The 22,171-nt window shown below is 49.5% G+C and overlaps 1 protein-coding gene and 1 long non-coding RNA gene across 3 annotated transcripts in view; one reads left to right on the top strand and one right to left on the bottom strand.

The window, feature by feature from the left end:
* Positions 1 to 1,103: 1,103 nt before the first annotated feature.
* On the bottom strand, positions 1,104 to 16,070 carry ZSCAN22 (zinc finger and SCAN domain containing 22). 2 transcript variants are annotated; one of them, XM_019015174.4, is made up of 3 exons: positions 15,950 to 16,070; positions 8,328 to 8,781; positions 1,104 to 5,179 (listed from the first exon to the last, which is right to left on the bottom strand). In XM_019015174.4, the coding sequence occupies exons 2-3, from the start codon at positions 8,728 to 8,730 to the stop codon at positions 4,104 to 4,106; spliced, it is 1,479 nt and encodes a 492-aa protein (XP_018870719.3). In that variant the 5' UTR covers positions 8,731 to 8,781; positions 15,950 to 16,070; the 3' UTR covers positions 1,104 to 4,103. The 2 variants fall into 2 exon arrangements, with proteins under 2 accessions (XP_018870719.3, XP_030860048.2); XM_031004188.3 differs by having other exon boundaries at positions 15,955 to 16,049.
* Positions 16,031 to 22,171, top strand: part of LOC129528746 (uncharacterized) — a 13,015-nt gene continuing 6,874 nt past the window's right edge. The window contains exon 1 of the long non-coding RNA XR_008674053.2: positions 16,031 to 16,241. This is a non-coding gene — a long non-coding RNA (uncharacterized lncRNA). The remainder of the gene's footprint in view (positions 16,242 to 22,171) is intronic.

Raw genomic sequence — 22,171 nt, 5'->3', positions numbered from 1 at the left:
TTGAGACAGAATCTCACTCTGTTGTCGAGGCTGGAGTGAAGTCACCCAATCTCGGCTCACTGCAACCTCTGCCTCCCGGGTTCAAGCAATTCTCCTGCCTCAGCCTCCTGATTAGCTGGATCTACAGGCGTGTGCCACCATGCCTGGCTTTTTTTTTTTTTTTTTTTGAGACAGAGTCTCGCTCTGTTGCCCAGGCTGGAGTGCAATGGCGCGATCTTGGCTCACTGCAACCTCCGCCTCCTGGGTTCAAGCGATTCTCCTGCCTCAGCCTCCTTAGTAGCTGGGATTACAAGTACACACCACCACATCCAGCTAATTTTTTGTATTTTTAGTAGAGACAGGGTGTCACCACGCTGGTCAGGCTGGTCTTGAACTCCTGACCTTGTGATCCTCCTGCCTTGGCCTCCCAAAGTGCTGGGATTACAGGCGTGAGCCACTGTGCCTGGCCAATTTTTTGTATTTTTAGTAGAGAAGGGGTTACACACCATGTTAGCCAGGATGATCTCAATCTCCTGACCTCGTGACCTGCCTGTCTTGGCCTCCCAAAGTGCTGGGATTACGTGTGATCCACTGTGCCCGGCCCAGGCTGGCTAATTTTTGTATTTTTTGTAAACAGTTTCACTATGTTGCCCAGGCTTGCCTCGCACTCCTGACCTCGTGATCCGCCTGTCTTGGCCTCCCAAAGTGCTGGGATTACAGGTGGGAGCCACCGCACCCGGCCTCTTCAAATGTTTTCTATCATAAAGAACGTGTTAGCACTTCCAAGTACACTTAAGGTTTCGTCAGTTTCTCACTGTGATTCTGTTCTACAAGACTCATATTATGTGCCTGGTTTTGAACTATTACATCTTCCTAATAGATTGTTTCTTTTATAAAAACATAGTGACCCCATGATTCTTAAAATGCTTTTATACCTTAGTGTCTGTTTTGCGCGACTAATGCAGCTCCATCAGCTTTCTTCGGTTTCATGCCTACCTTGTATATCCTTTTCTATCCCTTTGCCCTCAACTTCCCATATCCTTGTTTTAGGTGTATCTTTTCTAAAGAACATATGGCTGGTCCAAAAAGAAATTCAATCTGTTAGAATTTGTCTTTACACTTGGTTTGTTGAGTACAGTCATGTTTATTGAAATTGCTGACATATTTGGATATGCTGTCAAATCCTAGTGCTTCCAGTTCCTGGCAGTGTGACTTTGGTCAGTTACATTCTCTAAGCCACCTCCTCCTCTATAAAACAGGGATGGTTGTGTGAGGACTGAGATGTATATAAATTATTTGGTAGACTGGGCAGCACACACAGACTCTGAGTAGATTCCCTTTTTTCTCCCTCATCTCCTCCCCTTTTAGACAGACATGGACAGATATGTCTCAACGACCAAATGGGTGAAGATGCTCAGAGCATCAAGGGGATGGAGATCCAGTTCTTGTGACAGAGACTGAGCAAGTAGGAGGCAAAGAGAGGTGCTGATGATTGCTGTGAGTCAGAGACAGTGTGCAGGGCCAGGCTTTGGGTCAGGCACTACACAAGGTGGGTCCTGTCCCTGGTTTACATATGAGGAGGTCATGGAGGTTTAGGAAAGTCACTTATCTTAGGTCCCAAAAGTAGCCACAGGGAGGAGTCAGGCTCTGCAGCCTGAATTCAGGCCCATGCCTTTTCTGTTCCCTCCAGCATGCTGGAAGCCTGTGCAATCATTTCACTAGGAATGTGCATCTCTCCTCTCTGAGTTTTCCCCTAAGCCTGTCATCCCTCTCAGTCTCTCAGCCTCTGGCACATGATATGTGGCCCTCTCTGCCTGTGTCTGGGACTCCCTCAGAGATACTTCCACAAAGTCTCTGTCTCCCTGAGTCTTACCTTCATGTTATGAACGTTTCTCATCAGTCTCTGTGCCTCTATTTACTCTTGACATAGAGGGAATGGGCCCGAAATACAGGGAGATACATATGGAGAGATGGTGACGGTGACTAGTACACAATACGCCAGGTCAAATGGTTCACATATGATGAGACCATCACAGAAACAGAGGCATGAAGAATGACACACTAACAGTAATGAACAGAAGCTGCAGCGTCCAGTGATAGACATGGACCCTAAAAATGGGACAGGGATGCAGCATTGTGAGAGAAGACCAGAGAACACATGGACAGAATGCTGGCAAAGACTAAGTCCATGACACCAGGGGATCTGGGGCCCTAGAAAATGACTCAATACAGTCACATTTTATTGAGGCCACTGCATGCCAGGCTTATCTGGGTGCTCGCCCTCAGGAAAATCAGATTGTTCTTGCTCTCCAGGGTTCAAGCTGCTGGGGAGACATCCATGTAAACATACATAAGGACAATGTGGGGCAGAGACAGCATGGTGACTGCCTCCTGGGGGCACCAGTCACATTCATGTAAGAGACATCAGTCAGGGCCTATTGAATCTTGTGTGTTGTAGATACTGAGAGTAAGACATGGCCCCTGCTCTCAGGAGTTTATGGTATCCTTGGAAAAGGCAGACTATAAGCTCTACAAGGAGCAAATAAGTAAAACAAGGTGGTAGGAGTTGTAAGAGAGGTATCTAGGAGGTGCTCTGGAAGCAGAGAGGGCAAGCTGAAGTCTGCTCCTGGAGAGCAGGGAGGTTTCTTTGGGCGACATTTGAAACACCTTAGGTGAAAAAGGAGGGCCAGGTGTGGTGGCTCATGCCTGTAATCCCAGCACTTTGGGAGGCCGAGGCAGGTGGATCACGAGGTCAGGAGATCGAGACCATCCTGGCTAACACGGTGAAACCCCATCTCTACTAAAAATACAAAAAAAAAAAATTAGCTGGGCGTGGTGGCAGGCGCCTGTAGTCCCAGCTACTCGGGAGGCTGAAGCAGGAGAATGGCATGAACCCGGGAGGCAGAGCTTGCAGTAAGCCGAGATCGCGAAACTGCACTCCAGCCTGGGCGACAGAGCAAGACTCTGTCTCAAAAAAAAAAAAAAAGAAAAAGGAGAGGAGGGTTCCAGGCACAGGTACAAAGGCACATAAGTGGGAAAATGTATGGCTCCTTCAGGGACCACAGTAGTTCCGTGTGGCTGGTGTATGGAAGGCGGAGCCATGGTATGAGATGAGGCCATTTTCACTGCACGCACAGAAAAATGACAGTATTCATACACGCATATGAGGATAACTGGAGAGGTTGCTCGGGGCCCAGAGCAGCCTGCATCTCAGCATACTTATACCCTGTTCAGGAAGCTGTGCTGTAGAAGATGGGTTGGAGAGCTTTCCACCTTGGAGTGACACAGTCAGATCTAAGTAATATCAAGAGTCCCCTGGAGAGTGATACAGGGGCAGAGAATAAAGGCAGGAAGGGGTCAGGAAGGAGACCCCGGCTATAATCCAGGCAAGAGGCAATGAGGGCTCACATAAGGTAGCAGTGGTGGAAAAGGAGGTGAATTACAGATAAGCTTTAGGTTAAAACAATAGCGCTGGTGACTGGTGGGATGTGGAAGGAAAAGGAGAGACAGGAACATGCTGGGCAGGTGTCAAGCAGCACCACTGATTACAACAGGAAACCACGAGAGAGGCAGAGTGTGGAAAAGGCATCATGGAAGAGGCAGTCTCAAAAGTCAGCCTTGCGGTTAGGCACAAAACAGGCTGGAGTGGAAATAGTAGGTGCCAAGGCACAGAGGTGGGCATGGCAGGTGTCCGTTCTGGGCTAAGCAGCAGAAAAGCAGGCAAGACGAACCACATGAGAACAAGCTACAGTCTGCCTGCCCAGAGCGTCTTGGGACGCTGAGTTCTGAGAGACATGCGCCTTCATTTGCCCTGGCCCTCAGAACCAGTCTAAATCCTCAGCTCAGCTGCCTTCTCTCTGGGACAGCCCTGAGTGGGAAATAGAGGGTAGCAGTGCAGGGCCCTTCTGGAAGCTTCTCCAGCTGGCCTGAATCACCTTGTGCTCATCAGGGTTCCTCAAATGCAGAGTTGTTCCTAGACAGCCCGAGTCTGCCCTCAGGCACCTATCATTCTGACAGCTCATCAATCACCCACCCTGTCTGTGGCTCTTCAGGAACTCATGGTTCCTCTTAGACGCTGAGCCTCCGAGAAGACGCTGTGCTACGCCCCCAGGGGCGACTTCCGGTCACTGCAGCACCGTGATGTGGATCCGCAAGTGAACCATCAGGGCGGAGCTACGGCTGAAGGCCTTCCCACAGTCGCTGCACTTATAAGGCTTCTCTCCCGTGTGGATCCTCTGGTGCTCAGTGAGGGAGGAGCTCTGCGCAAAGGCCTTCGGACAAACCTTACACTGATACGGCTTCTCTCCAGAGTGGATTCTCAGATGTCGGATCAGGGCCGAGCAGTCGCTGAAGGCTCGGCCACACGCGTCACACTTGTAGGGCTTCTCCCCGGTGTGGATGCGCTGGTGCTGAGTCAGGTGCGTGCTCTGGCTGAAGGCCTTCCCACACGCGTCACACTCGTAGGGCCGCTCCCCCGTGTGCACCCGCTGGTGCTGGGTGAGGTGAGTGCTGCGGCTGAAGGTCTTACCACATTCCCCACATTTGTAGGGTTTCTCTCCAGTATGAATCCTTTGGTGCTGAGTCAGGTGGGTGACTCGGCTGAAGGCCTTCCCACATTCCTTACACTCATGGGGCTTCGCCCCTGTGTGAACAACCTGGTGCTGGGCGAGGTGAGTGCTCCGGCCGAAGGCTTTCCCACACTCGCTGCAGGCATATGGTGTCTTCCGAGAATGGGTCTTCTGGTGTGCCTCCAGCGCCGAAGCACTCTGGAACATCTTCCTGCACTCGCGACACTTGGAGGACCTCTTCCCTGAGTAGGTGTATGGAGGCTCTGTCCCATAAGCATCCACCAGATCAAATTTGTCTTCTGAAGGAGGCTTCTCTTGGGAGGTGAGGTTTGGCCACGCACTAGAACTGTTCCTCGAGGCACCAGATTCACGGCCATGCTGGTCTGTGGGGACATCCTTGTAAGGCCCTGAAGTTTTCTTGAAATGGATCTGTTGGGTGACAGACTTCGTCCAGATCTCCCCTGATAGTCCAGACCTCTCTGAGCTGCCCTCAGGTTCACATGCCTTGACAAAGGCGGGTCCAAGGGAAACACCTCCCATGAGGGTCTCAGTGACCACATTTGATGGCTCTGACTCTCTCAGGTCACTCTGCTTGCAGCTTGCCTCTGTGGGCTCGGCTCCTGGATCCCATCCTGAAACAGTCCGAACCACACTGTCACTCCTCCTACCACACCAAGCCTCCCCTACTCTGCCGAGGGCCCCGGTCACACTTTATAAGGGGAGATGTGGCCTGTTCCTAACATCTGGCCCCAGTTCCAAGGGGAAGTTTCTTATTTGGTGTCTTGGATGACAGAGGGTGCAGGGCTGTCCTCCCACACCATCCAAAACTACACCATGGGTTCTGATTTCTCCTTCTCCCACCAAACTCGCCATCTTTCAAGGCTCCCAATTTTGGCTCAAGAGTCAAGAGGAGAAACCCTGATGTGGAACTGATCTGGAGACAGAGAGAGAGGGAGGGTCTGTCCTCGTCAGGACCCTGAGCACATGCACCTCTACAGGCTCTGATCTCTGTGGGGTTGCAGTTCTCTCCCTCACACTCGACACCTTGCCTCTAGGCCTGGATGTGTCCCCTGCAGGCTCTGATCTCTGTGAGGTGGCAGTTCTGTCCCTCACACTCGACACCTTGCCTCTAGGCCTGGATGTGTCCCCTGCAGGCTCTGATCTCTGAGAGGTTGCGGTTCTGTCCCTCACACTCGACACCTTGCGTCTAGGCCTGGATGTGTCCCCTGCAGGCTCTGATCTCTGAGAGGTTGCGGTTCTGTCCCTCACACTCGACACCTTGCGTCTAGGCCTGGATATGTCCCCTGCAGGCTCTGATCTCTGAGAGGTTGCGGTTCTGTCCCTCACACTCGACACCTTGCGTCTAGGCCTGGATATGTCCCCTGCAGGCTCTGATCTCTGAGAGGTTGCGGTTCTGTCCCTCACACTCGACACCTTGTGTCTAGGCCTGGATGTGTCCCCTGCAGGCTCTGATCTCTGAGAGGTTGCGGTTCTGTCCCTCACACTCGACAACTTGCCTCTAGGCCTGGATGTGTCCCTTGCAGGCTCTGATCTCTGAGAGGTTGCGGTTCTGTCCCTCACACTCGACACCTTGCCTCTAGGCCTGGATGTGTCCCCTGCAGGCTCTGATCTCTGTGAGGCTGCGGTTCTGTCCCTCACACTCAACACCTTGCCTCTAGGCCTGGATGTGTCCACAGGTGCTCGGTGAATTCTGGCTGAATGAGGGAATCCATCCAGAAGCCCACGATGGTGAAAATTTCTGCAAGTAGAACCCCAGGTAGAATATGGCTGCTGGGGGTGAGTACGTGAGGTACCCACCTGGCCTCTCAAGCCCCTACATTGTAAAGTACTATGAAGGCAGAGTGTGGCTGAGGTGCTCTTGGAGATCAGAGTGTGCATGAGGTAGAGGAATGCTCGCACTGACCTGCCCTGCATGGGTGCAAAGGACACATAATCTGGCACATCTACTGGATGGATTCCAGGGAGGAGGCAGAGACAGGTGGAATACCCACTGCTCAAGTCCACAGTGGGTATCAGCAGTGCAGAAACTGGACTCAAACCCCAGCTCTACCACCTTAAGCAGTCCTGCCCTCATCTGGGACTCAGTCTCCCCATCTGTAAGCCATGGACGCTGTGCCGCTGGCCTTCCAGGGCCACTAACCACTATCAGGCTCTTGTCGTGCTGGGCCCCAAGCACAGTGGGTGACTTCCATTGCCTCATTTCAGCTTCGACCTGCTCTCAGAAGGAGGTACTGCTGTGATTCTGTTGCAGATGGGGAAACTGAAATCCAGCTGAGGGAAGGTGTTGAGTAACTGGTACAGGATCACAGTTAGCTAGTGGCCCAGTTGGGATTTCAGCTCCAGAATGTTCTCCTCCAGGTCCACAGGCAGTCTCCCCTGCTCCCCCAGCCATCTGCTTGGCCCTATCTCCCCCTTCCTTCCTCTACTCCAGAAACATCACACCACCTGCTTTTACCAGAATACACCAGTGCAAATCACACTGCCAGGCCTTTGACCCCACCATTCCCTCTGCATTTTGCCCTTTCTCTGAGCTTTGGGCAACCCTGTGGGAGGATGGGGCCACTCCCTCCTTCCTCTCCCTGTCTCTGTGACATCTGCTTGGGCATAGACCAACCTCTGTTCCAGAGAGGCCTGTTTCTCCCAGAGCTGAACAAATTATCCTAACAGGATAATTGCATTATTAAATAAATGCAGTTACCATTTATTTAATCTGTGCCAGGCACCATTTCAGGTGCTGCACGGGTATTGCCTTGTATCTCTCAACACCACTAAGGTGGGCGTTTTTATTACAATCCCCATTTTACCCATGAGTAAACTGAGGCACAAGGGAGTCACATGGCCAGGAAGAGAAGCAGCGGTTGGATCTACTGAGCCTTGATGATTCAGCTGTATCCAGACTCCACATTCCTCCTGCACACTGCACGTTTCCTCCCAGTGTATGGTATGCCCACCTCCTATCTGTTGCCAATAGGCCAGGCCAAGCCCATCTGAGACGAGCCACCACTCCCTGCTCTGGATTGTGCCAAGGCTGGGTCTTCCCTGCATCCCACTGGACCTCCCTGGGTTGGGATGTTTGTGTGGGTCTCTCTGAGTAACAGTGCCCAGCTGAGCCTGGGGCAGGTCTGACCCACCCAAATCCTGGAGGCCAGCCCAGCGTGGGCATAGAGAAGGTGCACAGGGACATCTGGTATTTCCGTCTCCCCCAACAGCCACCCCAGGCACCCAGGCCCTCATCTGGTTTCCTCTGAGAAACAGCCAGTTGCTCACTGTTAGTCCCTGGGATTTGGTTGGCCAAACACAAACATAAGATCCCAACCAGGCCAGTGGGGGCTCAGACCAGGGACCTCTTATTGTTATTACCCTGGGGTTTCTACATTGGTAAGACATAAGCCTGGGGTTCCTGGCTATCTTTAACCCCTTTGGAAAGAGAACCGAAAATAAGAATGAAGTTAACACAGAAAAAACCAACTGAGAAACAGAACAAGAGAGGAAGAAGAGAGTTCTGATGCTGTCAACAGATCTTCTGGATATAGCCGTATCTGCTGCCTCCTTACCCTTCTTTGCTTCAGCCCATTTCAGCTCGCTTTTGGTCACCTGCAACCAAAACACACCTGTCTACAACAGTGTGTGAGAGTTACGGTAAAGTACAAATGTGAGAATGGGTGCATGAGCAACCCCAAACCAGAGCCCTGTGCTCCCATGTTCCTGTCCAGGGTGTACCCCTGCTGTGCCGTGAAGCTGCCCACGGCGCCCCTTTACCTCTCTTGTCCAGCACCTGAGTCAGATCCTCCACCAGCACAGCGGCTTCCTCTCCGCTCTTGGGACTCTGGGCTCCCACCCAGGCTTGGATCTCTGGGGGCAGCGCACCCAGGAACTGCTCCAGCACCAGCAGCTCCAGTATCTGCTCCTTGGAGTGCGCCTCGGGCTGCAGCCACTGACAGCACAGTGCTCGGAGGTGGGCCAGGGCCTCGTGTGGACCAGATGCCTCCTCATAGCGGAAGTGCCGGAAGCGCAGGCGTGCAGCCTCGGAGTGAGCAGTGTGGTCATGGCTGGATTCTCCGCCCTGGGAGAGGCTGGCTTCCTCTTCCTCCTCCACCTTCACTTGAAGGAAGCTGTCCTCTTCCCACGGCACTGGGCTCAGGGAGTGCTTGGGGATGGCCATCGGGCAGCAGTGCTCAGTGAGACACAGGATGCCGGAGCCTTGGAACTGGGCCTGCAGGAATGTCAGAGCTTCAGCATCACATGGAACCTGGGCCCTGCCTCATGCCTACAGAGCAGGGAAAACACAGGCTTGTGGCCTGTGAGATGTGAAAGACTCTCACAAAGACATAGACAATCCTCATAATTAGGACAGCACCCACTTGGTGCTGAGCACTGTTCTAAGCTACTACTGCTTGCATGTAGACTCATTTAAAACTTACAACAAACACCATCCTGGCTAACATGGTGAAACCCCGTCTCTACTAAAACTACAAAAAAAATTAGCCAGGCGTGGTGGCGGGCACCTGTGGTCCCAGCTACTCAGGAGGCTGAGGCAGGAGAATGGCATGAACCTGGGAGGCGGAGCTTGCAGTGAGCCGAGACTGCGCCACTGCACTCCAGCCTGGGCAACAGAGCAAGACTCTGTCTCAAAACAAACAAACAAAAAAACTTACAACAAACTCAGGAGGTGGGACTTTCTACCTATTTTATGGATGGAAAAACAGACACTCAGGAGGAAAATATTTGCCCAAAGTCCCTCAGCTAGTGAAGGGTTAACAGAGAGCTAAGGTACAAACCCACGCAAACCTACAGCCAGCCTGTTTAAGGCGTGCTCCTCCCCAACAGAGCCAAGTCTTTCTCCCTCTGTCTCACATTCCCCAGGTAGCCACATGGTCATTCTCTCACTTTATTTGCTAATTATTTTGTAGTGTTTGAGATTGATACATAATTGACTTTCACCTTTCCTCTTTTCTAATGCACATATTTAAGGCTATAAATTTCTCTCTAAACACAGCTTTAGCTATATATCACAAGTTTGATATGTTGTATCTTCATTATCATTTAGTTAAAAATATTTTCTAATTTCTGTTACAATTTCTACCTTACTCATTAATTATTTTTTAAAATTTATTTTATTTTTTTGAGATGGAGTCTCCCTCTGTTGCCCAGGCTGGAGGGCAGTGGCGCTATCTTGGCTCACTGCAACTCTGCCTCCCGGGTTCAAGCAATCCTCCTGCCTTAGCCTCCCAAGTAGCTGGAACTACAGGTGTGCACCACCATGTGAGGCTAATTTTTGTATTTTTAGTGGAGACGGGGTTTTGCCATGTTGGCGGGGCTGGTCTCGAACTCCTGACCTCAAGCGATCTGCCTGCCTCGGCCCGGCAGAGTGCTGGGATTACAAGCATGAGTCACCATGCCCAGTCCCATTGGTTATTTAAAACTCTCCTGCTTCATTGCCAAACAACTGGGGGTTTTCTAGTTGTCTTTTTATTACTGATGTCTAGATTAAGTCTGTTGTGGTCAGAAAACATGCTATGATGGATTTCGATCATTTACAATTTGCTGAAACTTGGTTTGTGACCCAGTGTATGGTTAATTTTGGTTAATGTTCCATGAATACTTGAAAATAACGCAAAGCCTTCTTAGCTATGACACCAAAAGCATAAGTAACAAAAGAAAAAATAAATAAACTGGACTTTATCAAAATTAAAAGCTTTTGTGATTTGAAGGACCACATCAAGAAAGTGAAAAAGCAGCCCACAGAGTGGGAGAAAATATTTGCAAATCATATATTTGATAAGGGACCTGTATCTAGAACAACTCCATAGTAAAAAGATGAATCATACAATTTAAAAATGAGCAAAGAATGTGACTAGACATTTCTCCAAGGAAGATACACAAATGGGCAATAAATACACGAAAAGATGCTTAACATCACTAGCTACCAGGGAACTGCAAATGAAAACCACAATGAGATAGCACTTCACACCTGCTGGGATGCCTATAATCAGATAACATGTGTAGGCAAGGATATGGAGAAACTGTAATCCTCATATGCTGCTGCTGGGAATGTAAGATGGGATAGCCACTGTGGGAAGTACAGTCTGGGAGTTCCTCAAAAGCTTAAACAGAGTTACCCCATGACCTAGCAATTCTACTCCTACGTGTAGACCCAAGAGAAATGAGAATATGTCCTCACAAAACTTTATACATAAATGTGCATAACAGCATTACTCATAACAGCAAAAAAGGAGAAACAATCCAAATGTCCACCTGATGAATGGATAAAATGCTGTATATACCTATAATGGAACACTACTCACCATAAATAGAAATGAAGTACTGATTAATGCTACAACATGGATGAACCTTGAAAACATCATGCTAAGTAAAAGAAGAAAGACACGGCAGGGCGCGGTGGCTCACACCTGTGATCCCAGCACTTTGGGAGGCCGAGGTGGGCGGATCACCTGAGGTCAGGAGTTCAAGACCAGCCTGGCCAACACAGTGAAACCCCGTCTCTACTAAAAAATACAAAAATTAGCTGGGTGTGGTGGCAGGCACATGTAATCCCAGCTACTTGGGAGGCTGAGGCAGAAGAATCCCTTTAACCTGGAAGGTGGAGGCTGCAGTGAGCCGAGATTGTGCCATTGCACTCCAGCCTGGGTAACAAGAGTGAAACTCCATCTCAAAAAATAAAATAAAATAAAAATAAAGCTTTTAAAAAAATAATGTTGGCCAGGCATGGTGGCTCATGCCTGTAATCCCAACACTTTGGGAGGCCAAGCTGGGCCGATCACGAGGTCAAGAGATCGAGACCATCCTGGCCAACATGATTAAACCCCGTCTCTATTAAAAATACAAAAAAATTAGCTGGGCATGGTGGCGTGTGCCTGTAGTCCCAGCTACTTAGGAGGCTGAGGCAGGAGAATCTCTTGAACCCGGGAGGTGGAGATTGCAGTGAGCCGAGATCACGCCACTGCACTCCAGCCTGGCAACAGAGACTCCATCTCAAAATAATAATAATAATAATAATGTCAGCTGGATGCGGTGGCTCACACCTGTAATCCCAGCACTTTGGGAGGCTGAGGCAGGTGGATCACAAGGTCAGGAATTCGAGACCAGCCTGGCCAGCATGGCGAAACCCCATCTCTACTAAAAATATGAAAACCAGCCAGGCGTGGTAGCGGGGGCCTGTAATCCCAGCTACTTGGGAGGCTGAGACAGGAGAATTGCTGGAACCCGGGAGGTGGAGGTTGCAGTGAGCACAGATTGTGCCACTGCACTCCAGCCTGGCTGACAGAGTGAGATTCTGTCTCAAAAAAAAAAAAAAAAAAGTGCATTTGATAATTGTTGGGTGTTCTCTCCCTTATTTAAGTCAGGCCTCTACACAAAAGACACCTTATCAGTAAGTCTCTGTGCTTCTACACTGCTTTATTTGCTCTTTACCACCTGACGTGTGATACACTTATGTGATTACTTGTTTATTATTTACTTGTCCCTGTTGGAGTATCAGCACATTAAGGGCAGGGGTTTTTGTTTAGGTCTTTGCTTTATCCCCAGTGTCTACAGCATTGCTGGGCACATACATCAATAATAATACTTTTGTTCAACACACCCCCATTAGGTGCCTACTCTGTGCCCAGCACTGTACTAGGAATGCAAATACGGGGAAGGCATGGGTGCTGTTCTCAGTGACCTCAACGGAAGGACAGCGACCAACACATGATAAGATAATCGTTATGATGGATATGGGTATAGTGTGCAACGGGAATAAAAGAAAATGGGAACAGACAGTCAGTGGGAACCTACCGGCTACCAGGCCACACTAGCCTTTGGCATCTGTTATCCCATTCAAGCCTTAGCACCACCCTGTGAGTCAGTATTACCACTCCCATTTTCAAAGTTGGGGAAAGTCAGCTGCTACAGTCATCTGGTCAGTAGGAACAAAGCTAGTGTTTGAGCTCAGGCTATCTGCGGTCTTTCCTCCACACTCAAAGCCTTTCCAAATTCTAGAACTGTGAGCACTGAATGCTGGTCAGGGCCAGCAAAAAACTACTTTCATGTACTATTGGTGAGGGCAATCAATTAGAATATCTTTGGCAAACAATTTGGCAGTATGTTGTAAGAGCTTTAAAATGACTGTGCTCTCTGCCTCAATATTAATTCTACTTCTCAGAATCTAGCCCCATTTCTAGATGGGGGTGCTACCGACATTCAGAGAGAGATAATACTTTCTTTTTGAAAAAAATTTTTTTTTTTTCCAGACGGAGTCTTGCTTTGTCGCCCAGGCTGGAGTGCAGTGGCGCAATCTCGGCTCACTGCAAGCTCTGCCTCCTGGGTTCATGCCATTCTCCTGCCTCAGCCTCCCGAGTAGCTGGGACTACAGGCACCCACCACCACACCCAGCTATTTTTTTTTGTACTTTTAGTAGAGACAGGGTTTCACCGTATTAGCCACGATGGTCTCGATCTCCTGACCTCATGTTCCGCCCACCTCAGCCTCCCAAATTGCTGGGATTACAGGCATGAGCCACTGCGCCTGGCCGCATGTAGCCAATGCTTAACTTTTTAAGAAACTGCCAGGCTGTTTTGCAAATTGGCTATACCATTTTGCATTCCCACCAGTTGTGGATGAGGGTTCCAATTTCTCTACATCCTTACCAAGGTATTTTATACTATGGTAGTTCCCCCTTATCTGCAGAGGATGTGTTCCAAGACCCTCCAGTGGATGCCTGAAACCATGGATATTACTGAACCTTATATATTCTATATTTTTTCTTATACTTATATACCCTTGATAAAGTTCATAAGTTAGGCATAGTAAGAAATTAACAACAATGACTAACAAAATAGAACAATTATAACAATACACTGTAATAAAAGCTATATTAATGTGGTCTTTCTCTCTCAAAATATTTTATCGTACTATATTCACCAAAACTGAAGACGAGGGGTGACTACTGTATTACTTTTCTTGACATTCTCTACTTCCCACAGTGAATTTGTTTTCTCTTATAGTCAGGAAGAATACCCTGAATTAAGTGTAACCTCTCCTAGGAGACCTCAACACTTTGCTTTGGCCACATACTACTTACTCAAAGACTTAGCCTCTCCCTCTCCCATCCACGACTCCCACAGTTTTAAGTATTTGGAGTTCTTCTTTTTCCTTTCCTTCAATGTCAGCCAGGACACTCAGTGTGCCTGGAGTCTCTGCTCAAGGAAGTCACCCTGGACAGAGATGCAGGAGGCCTGAGAAAGAGCAATGGCCTTGGGCACAGGAAGAAGAGAACATTACTCTAAAACAAGACCCCAATCCTGAAACCTTTTGGTGACAGCTGGTGACCTCTGGTGACCTCTGGCAAAGCTGTGTTTAAGCCCCTTCACTGCACTGTAAAGTTCTCTTGGGTCTCTTGTGGCCTTTCTAAACCCCTTGTTGCCCCTGCTGTTCTTGAGTTCTGAAATCCCTCTCTGACTGATTCCTCTGGGCTCTCTAGGCCTCATCTTAGCTGCCACTTTCTTCAGGTGTCATCCCAGATACCTGGTACTAGTCTAAGTCCTCTTCCCAGAGTGCCCTGGGTAACTCTTTGCTAGTTCTGTACTGTTTCCTCACAGAGGCTGGGCTGTCCTGGAGCCACAGCACACAGGACTTGCCCTATAGCAGGTTCACAATAAACAGGCATTAAGCAAATGGAATGACCAGGAAAGGCTGAGCATGGTTACCCAAGAATGTAGGGAATCATGAGGGGAAGGAGGAGCAAGGGTGGCAGGGATGACAATAGATGCTGCAACAGCTTCCAAGTTCTCTTTTGCACCCCTGGAACACCTGTTCTGGAGAAAACCCTCATGACAGTCTCTGAAATACATGTATGTGAAACTTCCTCAGCCTCCTCAGCCAACCTCAACTCCTATCAGGTTGAGGTTCCCCATCCACAGCTGCTTTACCAACCAAGGAGTGTGATTCTTTTCATTTCTCACACATGGCTTACACCAAGCCTGATAATGGTACCCACCTCAGAGGGTTGCTATGAGATTATGTGAGGTGATTTATTATAAGTGTCCAGCACAGGCCTGGTGCACAGTAAACATGCAGTAGATGTATGGATACCATAGCCCCCTGCTACACGTAAGCAAACACTGGGGGACATATCCATAAGCCCAGCTGAATGACCACTAGTCACTCAGTTTCAGCTGCAGACATGGCAAAGCACAAATCCTCTCTCATATGCTTGGTAAACTGTTTGTGGATCACCCAAGTTTTAGTCTCCCTGATAAAAATCTCAGTCAATCAGATATTAACACATATTATCTCAGGTACAGTCTGTCAGCCACCACCTTCAAAATACCCAGACACAGGAAATATCTCAATGTCACCTATAATCAGTCAAATAAACACAGGCCTGGCCAGGCATGGTGGCTCATGCCTATAATCCCAGCACTTTGGGAGGCCTAGGCAGGTGAATCACCTGAGGTCAGGAGTTCCGGACCAGCCTAACCAATATGGTGAAACCCCGTCTCTACCAAAAATACAAAAATTAGCCAAGTGTGGTGGCAGGTGCCTGTAATCCCAGCTACTCGGGAGGCTGACGCAGGATAATCGCTTGAACCCGGGAGGTGGAGGTTGCAGTGAGCCGAGATTGCGCCACTGCACTCCAGCCTGGGCAACAGAGCAAGACTCCGTCTCAAAAATAAACACAGGCCCTCGCAGCATTTCCATCACACAGTATTATTCTGATCACAGTCATTCATAATCTTAGTCACCATCTCAAGGACACACAAAGAATATCACTCACACTTGAAATCCCACCGTCACACGCTCACCCTCTCACAGTATCTCACAACCCACCTAGGAAGTCTCAAACGGCAACCATCTCTGTCAGTCACACACTCCACGGTTAGTGTTACACTCAACCTATCAGAATCACACACTCCAACCTGTCAGATACACACACCCAAGAGGTGTCAGACACAGAACCGCCTATCAGACACATAAACGGGTCCGCCCCACACCCTCCCAGGCCACTGGTCCTACATTTTATCTGTTATCTGTCCGCCCGCTCCACACTTCGTCCGCCCCACACCCGGTCAATCAGTCCATCCGACACACACTCCGTCAGTCCGACACATTCTCCGTCGGTCCGTCAGGCACTCAGTGTGTCAGTCCGCACCACATGCGGTCCGTGAGTCTGTCCACACCGGGTCCGTCAGTCCGTCACATCCTCTGCGCGTGTGTCCGGCACTCGCAGTCCGTCTACTCACGTCCCCTAGTCAGCCTCTCACTCTCTACCCGCTGGGCGGTACCCCGCATCTCGCTCTGGCCGCCCCAGAGGTTCGCGGCTTCTGGACCTGCTGTGCTCCTCTCCAGCCTGGACGAGGACGGAGAACACCCCCGAAACCCACCTCACCAGCACAGCCGGCGGACCCTTCCGGAGGTGGCCGCAGAGACTAGCCAACTTGCGCGCCCGCCGACCCGGACCACAGCTCCCAGCACACCTCACGGGCCCACGTCCGCCAGGACTACAATTCCCGGCGTCCTCCGGAAGCTCAAGTGTACCCAGGCGCGGTGCCTGCTGGGAATTGTAGTTGACGTTGGTCAGCACGGAGGCCACAGGATCCCAGCCCGGCCTTTGTGGGACTGAGGTGGCGCTGAGTGGGAGAGCAGCAGGCGATGCGCGAAAGGCGGGACTTGGAGGTGAGGGAAATGTGAAGGCTGAGGGTGAGAGTGCCTGTGTGAGGCTGAGGGTGCCTGTGTGAGGGTGAGGGTGAGGGTGAGGGTGGCTGTGTGAGGGTGAGGGTGAGGGTGAAGGTGGCTGTGTGAGGGCTGAGGGCTGAGGGTGCCTGTGTGAGGGATGGGGTTGGCTGTGTGAGGCTGAGGGTGAGGGTGCCTGTGTGAGGGCTGAGGGTGGCTTTGGGAGGGCTGAGGGTGAGGGTGATGGTGCTGCGTGAGAGCTAAGGGTGCCTATGTGAGAGCTAAGGGTGAGGGTGGCTGTGTGAGGCTGAGGGTGAGGGTGCCTGTGTGAGGCTGAGGGTGAGGGTGCCTGTGTGAGGGCTGAGGGTGAGGGTGCCTGTGTGAGGGCTGAGGGTGGCTTTGGGAGGGCTGAGGGTGAGGGTGATGGTGCTGCGTGAGAGCTAAGGGTGCCTATGTGAGAGCTAAGGGTGAGGGTGGCTGTGTGAGGCTGAGGGTGAGGGTGCCTATGTGAGGGCTGAGGGTGAGGGTGCCTGTGTGAGGCTGAGGGTGAGGGTGCCTGTGTGAGGCTGAGGGTGAGGGTGCCTGTGTGAGGGCTGAGGGTGGCTTTGGGAGGGCTGAGGGTGTTTGTGTGAGGGGTGAGGGGTAAGGGTGAGGCAAGAAAATCGGGTCTGGAGGCAGGGAACCTAAGGACTTCCTAGAAGTAAATCAAATGGAAACTGCAGCTATGGTAGGAAATATCCTCTCCATTTATGCAGGGCGTACATGGAGTAAATAACTTTGTAACTTTACTTCGTTCTCTTCATTTACATAGGGCATATACCAAGTAACCGATGGAAACTTCTAGAGGGTATTTAAACCCCAGAAAATTCTGTAACCGGGCTCTTGAGCCCCTATGCTCCGGCCTGCTCCCATACAGTGGAGTGTACTTTCATTTTCAATACATCTCTGCTTTTGTTGCTTCATTCTTTTCTTTGTGCATTTTGTCCAATTATTTGTTCAAGATGCCAAGAACCTGGACACCCTCCACCAGTAACAAGGGTACCTGGATGAGAGGTGAGGGTGCCCATGTTAGGAGTGAGGGGAGAGGGTGCCTGTCTGAGGGGTTGTGGGTGTGAGTGTCTGTGTGAGTACTGAAGGTGCCTTTGTGAGAGGTGAGCGGTGTGGTTGCCTATGTCACGGTGTGTATTGAGTGTAGTAGCTATGTGTGGCTCTCTGTGAACACATGTAATCATTTTTATAAATGTATATCATTTTTTACTGAATTTGAGCTGGGCGTCTGTCTGCATGAGTCACTCTGTGACCAGGTTTGTGGGTTGTTCTGTGTGCTTACTCTGCGTGTGTGTGACCTGTGATTTAATCGTCATATGTGATAATCATGCAGCTGTGTTTGCCTGCACCAGGTGTAATTGTGTCTGAGACAGATACTTAGAGGTAATGGGGTGGACCTGACACAGTATAAAGGCCCTAGACTGTGTGTGATGTTGTTACGGTGACTGTGAATGGTAGTGAGATTGTGTGATTCAGTCAATGCCTGGACTGTGTGTGAGAATGTATCTTCTCTCTCTGTGTGTGTATGTGTAAGATACATTGAGCAGGAGACTCTGGCTTGGGGCCCGATACATAGAGGTTGGTGGCCCAGCCTATGTTCAGGTGAGGCCTTTTTGAGGCAGGGCGTGTATGATTGCTTGGTGGTGCTGGTGGTGTTGGCCCCAGCCTGTGCTCACATCCCCTATTGTTCTCAGACTTTGCCCTGCAGACTGCTAGCAGCTGGAATGAGCAGATATTCTTTTCCTTCCACAGATGAATACTGAGCACCCACTACAGGCAGCCAGCACCACTGCAGATTGGATACTGCAATGATAATAAGCATGGCCTGCCTTTATGGAGGTGATGTTGTTGTGTGGCGAGGCAGATGGTAAACAAAGAAGTCATTTTTCTGAGAAGTTGGTATTTAAGCTGAGGCCTGAATAGAGAGAAGAACTCAGGGAGAGTAAATTCAAGGTAGATGGAACACAAATGCCCACGTCAGGAGGAGGCATGGATGAGGAAGACTGGCTGGGGTGGATTAAGGGAAGAAGATGGGAGGGGACAAGGACAGAAAAGGGAGGCCTGTGGGGGCAGATCTTGAAGGGCTTGTGAGCCACATACGACTTTGTTTATTTATTTTTTGTAGAGACAATGTTTCACTATGTTGCCTAGGCTGCTTTTGAACTCCTGGCCTCAAGCAATCCTCCTGCCTCAGCCTGTCAAAGTGCTGGGATTACAGGCGTGAGCCACCACACTTGGCTCACATACAGACTTTGATTTCCACCTTGAGAGAAGTGGGAGCTATGGGAGGCCTTTGAGCAGAGGAGGGCTGTGCTGTGACTTAGCTCTTCATAGGAATTCTCTGGCTGCTGCAGGAGAAGACTGTCAAGATGAGAGTGGAGTCAGGGAGACCAAAGATGCAATTGCTTTGAGAGTACTGGCACCTGAGGCAGGTAGCTCAGATCAGGGTGGTCAAACGGTGGTGTGGAAGAGATGCTGACAGGTGGTCAGATCTGGATCTGTTTTGAAGGTGTATCAGGGGTGTCCACTCTTTTGGCTTCCCTGGGCCACATTAGAAGAAGAATTGTCTTGGGCCACACATAAAATATACTAACGATGGTGGATGAGTTTATTAAAAATCGCAAAAAAAATCTCATAATGTTTTAAGAAAGTTTATGAATTTGTGTTGGGCTGCATTCAAAGCTGTCCTGGGCCACATACAGCCCGTGGGCTGTGGGTTGGACAAGTTTGGTATAGATGATAGGGTTGATGGGTTGAACTACAGTGTCCAAGGGGTGAGCAAGGCTGACCCAGGTGCCTGATAGTGCCCTCTGATTATGGGTGGGAGGAGGGTGTATTAGTTTGCTAGGACTGCCATAACAAAATACCACAGATTTGGTGGCTTAAACGATAGTTTAAAGTTTATTTTCTGGGCCAGGCACGGTGGCTCATACCTGTAATCCCAGCACTTTGGGAGGCTGAGGCGGGTGGATCATGAGGTCAGGAGATCGAGACCATCCTGGCTAACAAGGTGAAACCCCGTCTCTACTAAAAATACAAAATAAATAAATAAATAAATAAAATAAAATCAGCCGGGCGTGGTGGCAGGTGCCTGTAATCCCAGCTACTAGGGAGGCTGAGGCAGGAGAATGGCGTGAACCCGGGAGGTGGAGTTTGCAGTGAGCCGAGATCACGCCACTGCACTCCAGCCTGGGCGACAGAGCGAGATTCCATCTCAAAAAAAAAAAAATTTTTTTTTATTTTCTGACAGATCTGGAGGCTGGAAGTCCCCAAATCAAGGTGTCAACAGGTTTGGTTTCTCTTGAGGCCTCTCTCCTTGGCTTGTACATGGCTGCCTTCTCACTGTGTCCTCACATGGCATTTCCTCTGTTTGCACATGCCCCTACTGTCTCTCTCTCCTTATAAGGACACCAGTCATGTTGGATTAGGACCCATCCATATCTTCTTTAACCTTAATTACTTATTTAAAGGTCTTATCTTCAAATACAGTCATATTCTGAGGTATACTGGGGGTTAGGACTTCAACATATGAATTTTGGGGGGACACAATTCAGTCCATAACGGGTGAATGGACAGTGGCATCAGTGTGGGGATCCTTAGACCCCTTTTCAGGGAGATTCTAAGGAGGAAACGAGCGAGATAGGGCAGCAGCTGGAGGGGACTCTGGTGTCAGGGAGAGGAAGAAGAGCCCTGGTTGACATTTAATGGGTATAGGGTGACTTGGAAAGCCAATGGAATCTCTCCTTATTGGCTCCTTTTCTGCCTAGATTGTGAGTCTGTGCTGTTAGGCCTGAGAGGGGTCCTGCCCTTTTCATAGCCGAGGCCAGGGTATCCTTGATGCCTTGTACAGGGCTAGGTACTAAGAGTTGGCTGAGGAATGACTGAATGACTGGCAGACCAACAATGTTCCTTTGCCTGGAGCTGCATAGCTGGATTCTCCTCATTCATCTCCTGCACCACCATGGCACCTGTAGTCAATACTGCAGACCTTGGAAGGCCCTTTCCCTTGGCCACCCCTTTTGTGCTTGTGCTCTGTTCAATCAGCATTCAGGCCTCTGGACTCTCCTGAGTGGATGCTCCTCCTTTCCTCTCTCCCTTTGTCTCTTTCTTATCCTCTCCCCAGATTTCAAACCTTATCTTTTTCAGGGAGTATTCACTTTAATTTGGCAATTGTATCAGCTATTGCTCTGTAACAAACAGCTATGACACCTCTGTGGCCCACAGCAAAAGAAGTGCTTATTTTTGTCATGTGTCTGAGGGTTGGCTGATCTGGGCTGGGCTCAGCTGGGCTTGGCTCTAGGCTGCAGTTTGGGTCCAGGTCTGCTGTATTTGTCTTGCAAGGCTCACAGGAAAAATTCTTCTCATCCTGATGGCAGAGACACAATGGGCTTTAGGCCTGGACTCAGGACTGGCATGCTATCACTTCCACTCAGATTCTGTTGGCCAAATCAAGTCACATGGCCACACCCAAACTCAAGGAATGGGTGGGGACATCAAATTTGCCTTTACTGGGAAGAACCATAAATATGGCCATGGGTGTATATATGCAAGGAGCAGTGAAGAATCGAGCTAGTAATTCAATCCACTACAATAATACTTTTGGTTTCTTTTCTTTCCATGTAGAAAGCCAACAAAATCATTTGTGACCCTGGTTTCTTTCAGTTCAAGGCATGTGGTGATCATGCTGCCTAAGAGTATCTTTGTTTGCCTGAGGACCTTGGGCCATGCCAAGTATTTGTCAACGATGTGATTTATGGCGAGGATCATAGGCCACACTGTAACAGTCTGACCACTAGAGGGGTGGGAGACTAAGTGACTAAAGTCAGTCAGGTGGGCACTCCATGCCCACATGATCATCACCTACTAAATGTCCTGAACACCAAGGCTTGGGTGAGCTTCCTTGGTTGGTGCTACTCTATATTGTCACTCATTGCTGGGAGAATTCAGCAGTCTCTACAACAGCTGTACCTCCTCTCTTCTGGTTGCTGCCCTACGCATCTTTTATCTTTGTGATTTTAATCTGTATCCTTTGACTATAAACCGTAAATGTGAGTATATCAGTTTTCTATGTTCCTCTAGTGAATCTTCACACCTGAGGATCTTGGGGACCCCCACATAGAGGCCAGCTAGAGGCCAGATCTCAGCCTGACAGCCAGAGAACCCCTGAGCAATGTTACAGGGGAGAGTGGGAACACATGCAGGGCTCCCAGGAAGCATTTAATCAACATCTGGATTGAGCAGTGGCTCCCAGTTACTACTTTGCCTTTGCCTCAAGTCAGCTAAATGGGTCAACTTGCTTCTTCAGGTGGAACCCAATCATTCCATTGTCTCCCATGCTCAATAGGACTTTATATTCTAGAACTGCCTCCTCAGTTCTAGAATTCCAGTAAATACCTCTGGGCATTGGTAAAAGGGAAGGAAATACTTCTGCCACCTTGGCCTTATCCATTAACTCAAGTATTTTCGTCCTGAAAAGTGAGTGCCTTTTAGCTAGGGGCACTGGGCAAGTGATTTAACCTCTCAAAGTCTCAGCTCCCTGATGTATGAAGTGGGAATAAAAATACATCCCAGGCTGGCTAAGAGGATGGAATGGGACAATCTACTTAAAGTGCTTCTAAAGTGCTCAGTAAAATCTTAACGAACATCATCACTGTCTCAACTAGTTTTAGTGACGTCCTCATGCTGAAGCTGAGGAACACACAAAATTTTCTTTTTAAAGAGCTAGACTCTGTGACACACACTTCAGCATATAAATTTTACCTTTTTGGTTCTGGGGAATAAAACCCCAAACCATATGGTCCACCTTAATACAAGGCACAAACAACTGCAAAAGCATCTTTTAAAAATATGTATTTTTTTGGGCGGGCGCAGTGGCTCATGCCTGT

Source organism: Gorilla gorilla, chromosome 20 (assembly GCF_029281585.2).
Source record: "Gorilla gorilla gorilla isolate KB3781 chromosome 20, NHGRI_mGorGor1-v2.1_pri, whole genome shotgun sequence".
Taxonomy (NCBI): domain Eukaryota; kingdom Metazoa; phylum Chordata; class Mammalia; order Primates; family Hominidae; genus Gorilla; species Gorilla gorilla.
This window is presented reverse-complemented; position numbering and strand designations above follow the sequence as displayed.

Bases quoted from the DNA above. Each gene is read 5' to 3' on its own strand.
- ZSCAN22 (XM_019015174.4), bottom strand. From the start codon at position 8,730: ATGGCCATCCCCAAGCACTCCCTGAGCCCAGTGCCGTGGGAAGAGGAC. The intron at 5,180-8,327 runs GTAAAGGGGCGC...GGACTGTTTCAG, and splicing joins TCAGGTGCTGGACAAGAGAG to GATGGGATCCAGGAGCCGAG.